General features: G+C 43.2%; 1 protein-coding gene across 2 annotated transcripts in view; it reads right to left on the reverse strand.

Annotated features, from left to right (window-relative positions):
- CLINT1 (clathrin interactor 1) overlaps nucleotides 1-7,377 on the reverse strand; it is a 53,973-nt gene extending 46,596 nt beyond the window's left edge. For both annotated transcript variants that reach the window (XM_075714989.1, XM_075714988.1), the window contains exon 1: nucleotides 7,304-7,377. In XM_075714989.1, coding sequence (XP_075571104.1) covers nucleotides 7,304-7,344 — 41 coding nt within the window. In that variant the 5' untranslated portion in view covers nucleotides 7,345-7,377. The remainder of the gene's footprint in view (nucleotides 1-7,303) is intronic.
- Nucleotides 7,378-8,530: the final 1,153 nt, after the last annotated feature.

The following is an 8,530-nucleotide window of genomic DNA, read 5'->3' on the forward strand; positions in this document are numbered from 1 at the left end:
GAGTTTCCTAGCTTCAAATGGGACTTCTTGTATTATGACTTGTGGACAAGCTGTATGCCAAACTTCAGAATAAACCAATGAGACAAATTCCAAAAGTTCCAAAATGAAGCATACAACTTAAGATCAACACATTTTTGTGTTCTAAACCTACCATCCTATGAGACAATGGTTCGCTCATTCTCCAACATCTTGTCTTTCTGTTTTTACAAAAGCTTATCATTTTCACATAAATACAGAAATTCATTTAAAACTTGAAATGAATGGAGGCAGATATGCAATACAAGAATCGGATTAGAATATCAAGATTGCATTTTAGGACCACTGCAATGTTTAGAGTTGTACCTTGAAATAGGCAAGGCTGAGGCGATAAAGCAGTAGTGTGTCCCACATCTGCAAAATGCTTTGGAAGCAATTATACCTTGTATATGAAATAATTCTGCAAAACAGCTAATATTTTATAATACATGAGCTGGCAACACAACCAAGAGGAGTTAGCACAGTTAAGCACCTTGATCCTTTTGACCACAGTTGCACACAGTGATGTAGGTAAGGCTCTTATCTTTGACCAGCTTCATTTACTTCCCAAGCAGAAGCCTAGTCTTATTTCTGGCAAGGTGATGCAAAGCTATGTTTTAAAAATTTTTCAAGGACACAGAAGTTGTCACACATACACACATCATTTAGATTCCCTGAAAATACCTAAGGCCAACATCTTAGCTAGCCTTATGCAACGTAATACAAACCCTTGTTAGCTTCCATAGGGTGTAAAATGGCAATAATATATTTGAAAGAGCAATAACAAAAGCACTACTTGAAGGCATGTATTGATGAAACTTGTGTGTTTGGTCACAACTACCTTATACTAACTCTTAATATGTACTTCAGCTTGTGATATTTGCCTACTTTTGATTACTCCACTAGTTGAATATTCGAACAGGAGAATGACATATCTATGTACATGAGATAACAGAGCATAATATTTTCAAAGATGCTTTTCACCAATACTAAATTACATGGCCCAAAGACTATAACCATTTTTATTCCTTCCTAAAACCAGCAACTTTTCAGAAGTTTTTAAAGGAAGAAGGAGAGCCCTAAGAAATACGTGCTGTGACAAGTGCTTGGCAGACAGAGCCACACACTGCTGCAGAGCCAAATGATATGTTCAAATACAGTCTTCCTTTGCATTCCCAAGACTATTTCTTCTCTCTCTCTCACTCTCTAGTAACCAGGCAGAGGACAAGTCCTTATAGGGCTGCAGATAATAATCATCACCTTGCTTGTAATAATGACACAAAATGCTGTTCTTAAAGCAGTTAGCAGCAGGACATCTCTTAAGCAGCAATAGGAGGATAACTCATGCAGTGAGGGTTAACTGTCCCTTACATAAAACTGTTCACTGCTCTGAAGATCTTGCTTATGCAAACCAAAATAAATCTTAAATATAAAGAAAACTAAATGATCCTGGAACTGGAGCAAGGGAGTTTACAGGAAGGTCAGATAGCAATGGACTAGTGCTAGACAATTATTTACCCTTTCGCTGGATGTATCATATGATGGATCATTCACCTGCTATTACTAAACCAGCAAACAGCACTTCATTACAGAAGAGCTCAATAGTCTAGGTGGACACATTCACGAACCATAAGAAAATTGCCTGTAAACAAGAACAATTACAGGCAATCAAAAAAAGAAATTATTTAGGCAAGAGAATTTAAAACACCCAACTGAGTATATGTAGGTTCCTGCTTATATGTTAGCCAAACATGAGCATAAAGCAGGCAATAAGCAACTGGAAGTTAACTGTAAGCCATGTAACTGTAAATTACTGGTATGCATTTACCATATTAGTAAGTATAATACACTCACAGCATGAGCTAGCAGACAACAACATGAGACTGGAAGTCAGCAAATCCAGAATTGTAACTGTTATCAACTCACTGTGACTTGGTTTACTTGACAAAATAATCTTTTTAGTTTTCCTCATTTGTGAAGGAAATACTCCTCAGCTGAAGTGCAAGGCCTAATTTACATGCCATGCTTTAGGCTACAACAGCTAGGAATTGCAATGACAATCGAAGCAGTAATTCACTCTACCAATAATTTACCCTTCTCTTTACAGCTTGTATAATGAGAAGTACTAAAGAAAATGCGCTGTTTATTAACTAAAAAAACCCTCTCCCCTACCTAGTTGTATTGGAGCTGATGACAGCAGCTCCTTTAATCCTTCCTTCTCCACTAACACTGAAAATTCATCCTCCTTGCGTAGATGTAATATTAGAACAAATAATAGAGGACCCTAGTGCCTAACTCTACAAATAAATTCTTAAGTGTTATAAATTCTTCCAGCATTTAGTATCCGTACAAGCATTACAATCAGTTCTAAACAAGACAATTTGCTCTCCATTTAAAAATAGCTTAAAATATTACACACTTGGGCAATTCCTCAAGCTTGCAAAATGTATGAAAACACAGCTCTAATACTTCAGCTCCCACTCTACAACATGAGGGAGTGCAAACACATGCCTGCTGGGTCACTAGAAAGGCGTGGCTAAGAGCAGTACTAGCAAAGTAGTTAGGACTCAGCTAAGTGGACAAACAACTGAACTGGAAAGGGGATGGAAAAAACAGGAGGATGGCAGTGTCATATTCCTAATACTGGCAAGAAATTCCCAGGCTCTCTCTTCTTCTTTTTAAGTATACGTCCACATCCACAAAGCTCAAAGACTCAGTGACAACTATCTCACCCACCTTAACTAATTCAAAGGAACACCTGGATTATACCATCCTTACTACATACAGATCTGTCACCTTCACCAAATTTTTAAGACTGTTTCTCACTCTTTGATGTCTGGAAGGTGCTAAAATGAGCACTCTCACATTCTGGTCATGCATGTAGAACACCACAAAAGCTAAGAATGGTAATGAAATTTTAAAGAAAGTGGCTGTAAAGTCTTATCACACTGTGACAGAGGCAGCAATCTAACCTCAATGGGTACAAACGTCCTGCTTGCTGCATGTCCCTCATGTCCATGACAGCAACTAGTTAGCAAAAACATTAAGTTATGACATCTTATATTAAGAGAGGAATTATTGCCATGAGGAGTCCAACTAGCCTTGCTAAGTATATATGCACAAATGCTGTTTTCTCCTATAAGCAGGAGAACCCTGTGCTATGTTAACAACATAGAGTAACATTTCAGGAATTTAAGAATCAGCAGATTCTGCTTCAAGAAAAGAGAATTCAACAAAACTAGAGAGATGCGATGGCATGGCTTTTGAACTTGGCCACAAGGCCAAGCTAATACCTTCCTGCTTCTGCCAAGCTAAAAATTGTTTTAACGGGGTTTCTTATTATTCCTTGTTTTCTTCTGAAAAAGCCATGGGGCTTTCTTTGTAGAACTGCCCTAGCAATTCCACAGGGAACACAAAGCACAACATATACTTGTCTAATAAGATTAAAAAATGAGGTTACCAAGTTGCATAATACTCTAGATTTCCACAGCCAGGACCCCAGAACTGTATCTCAGGGACTACAATACCTTTTGCCAGTTGTTATCACAGAGAAGGGAGATACTTGGTTGGGGCCTTTGATGGTCAAAGTACAGATGCACCTGTACCAGTAAAAATACGACATTTCTTGTATAAGCTGCTTCAACACAGTTCTGGACAGCCTGCAGATCCTTAGTTTCATGCAGCTCACAAGCAGTTCAAATGCAACGCTTACCCTCAAGTTTCATCACAACTACAGCGCTGTTTCAGAGCTGGCATGGGGTAACCTGAACCCCTTGCTATGGGAGCCACAGAACATCCAGAACTACTGTCACCAGGTCATCCAAAGCTGCAAAACCCATCATGCAGCAGAGCCGTGGGATAGCTGGTGACCAGCATACTTCCCACCTGCCAAATGTTCATAGAGCTCGCACTCCCACCAGCTATCTAAAGTATGCGATGTGTGCCTCTGCACTGTCACGTTAAGATGTTGGTATGAAGCTTTTTAGGTCAGAAAAATTGGCCACCTCTTGCATATAATGCTTAGGCTACGTATTTCTACTGCAGACCTAACCTAAGTCTATGACAAAAAGGAATCAAGTCTACTACATTACTTCAGGAGTGACTCAGAACTGCCACCTGACTCGGTAACTTTGCATCAAGCACCACCCTGGACTTAAGCCATCAGAAACCTCTGCCATTTAAACTGAGTTTATTATTATAGAGCAAACAAGTTGAGCACAGAGGGCTGCATTTATACAGTTTACTTTCCAATTCAGTTTTGACCTACTGGGGAAAAATAACCTATACAAGTGAACATCCAAAAAAAGTGAAAAGCTGCCTTCTGAAGTTAATTTATTCACTAGAGGGTGAAAGAAGTTTGACGTTTATTTAGAAACTGCAAGAATAAAGCTTAGGACAAGCAAATGTTACCAGGCACAGACACACTTTATTAGTTATTTGGTTTAAGCCCCAGACTTACTCACAATGCCCAGTTAGAAACAAGGTATTACTGTTCAATCGTAACTAATCAAGGCACTTAAAATTTAAGGGAGAGAGTTACATTAGCAACTAAGAACAATGAGGTTAACAAAGGGAGAACAAGACACATTACAAAGTATTTGTCACATCTTAGACTAGTCTAAATCTAATACTATAACACAGCCTTCCTAAATTTCATATGTAATAGGACGACCATTCAGTATCAAAAATAACTGTCTTATGCACAAAAGGATGCAGATCCATACTTTTGAGTTTCTAGAAAATGCTACAATACCAATAATAGAGGTTATTCTAGTGTGAAGAGAACTACAAAGCAAAATTGACCTAATGAACTTGATTGCTCAATTTCTATCACACTGAAGAAAATGTAAATACCAAGTACTTCAATAATACTAAATACAAACTTGAATTCTTACTGTGTATTTTGCAGTTGTTAACTTATTTTTTGGTTCTAAAACTTTGAATAATTTTAATAGGTTACCATTTTTACTTGGGTTTTTTGTTGTTAAAGTAGCTTGCAGACATTGAAAAAAAAATTAATAGTAGCTTAACTATGTATCATCACTTACTGAACTTTCACACACTGAAAAATCTGAAAATTGTTTAATACAAGTCCTCCATCCTGAAACACCTCTGACCTAATCAAGCTCTCAGCCACCTGAAACCCAAATAAGGATAAAAAACCCAGATAAGTAAGTTGGAATTCTAAGATTGTAAGTATCAGCTGAATAAAGAGCCAAGATGTAGAGCTAACAACCACTACAAAGCTATGAAAGTTTGAACCAGCAAAATTTCAAGTTATTTGCACATTTTCAAAATCCCGATACAATCATATTACTTTTTAAGGACAGAGACTTTCCTGTTAAAGTTCAGTATGTTCTTGCCACAGCATCAGTTGTTATTTATGAAGCAGATAATATCGCTTAGCCTCTTCTGCAGAGAACTTTGTAAGTCGTGGTATTAAGACAGAAGACATTATGACAAATCTGCACCACACACAATGATACTATTGATGTTCATGTCTCTAAATACTATTTACACTGCAGGCTCCACTTCCCCCCACCCCCCCCTTTTTTTTTTTAAATACACAATCTGCTTTATTTGGATAATGTTATTCCCAGAAACCAAAGTTTATTCAAAAAACATTTTTGATTATTTGAAATGTCCACTTCTTGCACCTGGTTTGGAAATCAAGTGTCTTTTCCGAACCAGATTTTAATGTACTGCTTGGCTTAATAACTTATGAAATATCTTTAAAAGCAAGCATTTTAAAAATAGTGACAGTGTTATAATGCTATAGCGATCGTTAATCCTACACAAATAAAAGTACACAAGGAAAACTTAGAAAAACTTGATTTCCCTGAAAGTGTCCTTTTAGGTCCTGGAACTCAAGACAGGCCTATTTGGGTTGTCCTACTACATACCTCATTTGTCGCATTATTAAAACTGCTTTAGCAAGGGCTGACTTTGCATGCAAGGAGCTGTAAAAAGTAAACTACCTCCTCAAGAGAAGTCTTATTCACAGTGGGTTTTAAGTGTTATCTATTTCTTGGCCTAGAAAAGTCTCAGCCTGGTGTACAGCACCACAAGCAAAACACCTGATTACCATGAATAAGCTGCTGTTTCTCTTCAGTTTGCTACCTTTAAGCCTATATACAAAGGCGGCCAGTTTAAGAACTGTTTGGAGAAACAAAAGTAAAAAAATGTTCAAAATGGAACGTCAGTTTTGAAAGACTCACCCTTTGACTTCTAAGGCTAGACAAAACTATCAGTTCACATGATCTCATTTGGTAGATACTAATCTAGAGACCTTCAACCAGTTATTCCTCTACGAGCCCACAAGTCATGGAAAAGTTCTCCAAGTTTGCCCCTAAAGATTTATTATTTAAGGAGGCAAAACACAATCTTTGTTAAGTTCTCCACTATATGAAATTTTTCTCATGCCAAAAAGAAAGGAGCGGCTGAGAAATGTAACAATAACCTCACGTTCTCAAGCTGCCACACGGTGATTACGATAAATAAGACTGCAACGAAGTTTGCAGTGGGAGGAGGTTCTAGTCAAGGAAATAAACTTACAAATATCTGAGCTATTCAAATGTTTAAGGGGTGGGATAGAGCACTTCACTCCTCCACCCTGCTCCACCTCTGAAAGGCCCAGGGGTGGCGAGTCAATGGCAATAGCAGCAGGGACCTGTCCTTAGGGAGGAGGAAAACACTTAGAGAGCATGTAGTGACTTTCGAAGCACTCTGCAAATTTACTGCTGTACAGGTGGTTCTTTACTCCCCTCCTTCTTTTGAGTGACTTGTCTGTTTCTTCCTGAGGGGCCTAGGGGCCCCGGCAGGAGCCAATCCAGCAGAGACAGATTTTAAGGGCTCGTGTCCCAAAACGGGCACACACGCCCTGGGACCCTGGCAGAGAAGGGGGTACCCAAAGAAGAAGCGCGGCTCGCCAAGAGCTGGAAGGGCCCAGATGAGCCCGAGAGGGGCGGGAAAGCAGCCAGCCATAATGGAAAGGCCACAGACTACATGGAAAGCAGCCCCTGCCTGCCGGGGGGGAGCGGAAAGCCGCGCCGGGAGGACGGGCAGGGGGCCACGCCGGGCAGTCACTCGGGGAGCAGGGACGGAGCGGGGAGGGGAGCGCGGCGGGGGTCAGCGGGGCACGGAGTGGGTGTGAGGCGGCCACCTCAGCAGGGGGAGGGGCAGCGGCCATGTTGTGAGGGGGGCGGGGGGAGCAGGGGCCCGGCTGAGGGGCCACGACCGAGCCGCCCCCGGCCCCCCGCCCCGCCCGCCCGCGCCCCGCCGTACTCACGCCTTGTCCACCAGCTCCCGCACTTTCCACATATTGAGCATGGCGCCGACCGCCTGGAGACCTCCCCGGCCTCGCTGCCCCCTTCCACCGCCGGCCCCAGGAGGCCCCGCTCGCCGCTCTCCGGGCAGCCACCGCCGCGCCGCCGCGCCAGGCCCGCTCCGGCTCGCCGCCGCCGCCTCTGCCAAGCGAGGGACGCGGCGCCGCTCGCGGGAATGGAGGGGCTGGCGGCCGCGCGGCCTGCTGGGAGGTGTAGTCTTCCCGCCGGCCGGGCGGGGCGGGGCGGGGCGGGGCGGCCGGGCCACCCCGCAAAGGCTGCTGGGAGCGGAGCGCCGGCCGGCCGCGGCGCCTGCTGGGAACGTTAGTCTCCGGCGAGGAGCGCTGCCTCTGCGCGCAAGGCCTGCCGGGAGTTGTAGTGCTGCGGCCTCCCCTGAGGGGCGGGCGCCGGGCCGGGCCGGGCCTGGCCGCGCCGTGAGGGCCCCGTAGACGCTGTCACACGGCGGCGGACCCGAGGCTTTGTGCCCTCCTGGGCTTGGGGTGCAGCTACACCCCGGCTCTGACCCGCCCTCACACCGCTGCAGCATCTAGCCTGTGGTGAACTTCTTGACCCAGGCGAGGCACAGGAGGGAGAAAGGTCTATGCAAATAGCTGGTTAAAGCACAAAACGCAGGTGTAAAACTCATGTCTGACTAGAATATAGTTTTATACCCTACTTTTATTGCAAGGAACTCATTTAAGAGCAGCATTCTGTCTTTATGGCTCCCTGTTTGCTGCTGATGGTGTACGGACTGCGGTGAATTTTGGGTGGACTTTCCGGATTCCTCCCGCAGGCTGAGACCGGGATTTCTGCGAGCGGTGCGATACGGGAAAGCGGATGAAGGGGTGCAGCATGTGCACTAAGGCAGCACGGTCCGTCGGGGCGCAGCACATGCAGGAACCTTGTCTTCACTTCTCGAGAAAGGTGAAGTCAACTGGCAAAAAGCCAAGGAACAATCACATATGTTAAAGCTGCCTCAGAAGAGTATTAACTGTTTTAACGTACTTGTCAACAAGCATTGCAAGACCATCTTCCAATATTGCCTCTGCAGGGTATTGAACAGGAATCACAGCTGTAATGAAAACAGTGAAGTCAGCGAAGTGATGTTCTAATCAGGGTTGTCAGACAGTTTCATTACATACATTTACTTTTGTTCTCTATCAACTTGTTTTCAACGTGAGTTTTGAATGACC

Source organism: Pelecanus crispus, chromosome 8 (genome assembly GCF_030463565.1).
Source record: "Pelecanus crispus isolate bPelCri1 chromosome 8, bPelCri1.pri, whole genome shotgun sequence".
Taxonomy (NCBI): Eukaryota; Metazoa; Chordata; class Aves; order Pelecaniformes; family Pelecanidae; genus Pelecanus; species Pelecanus crispus.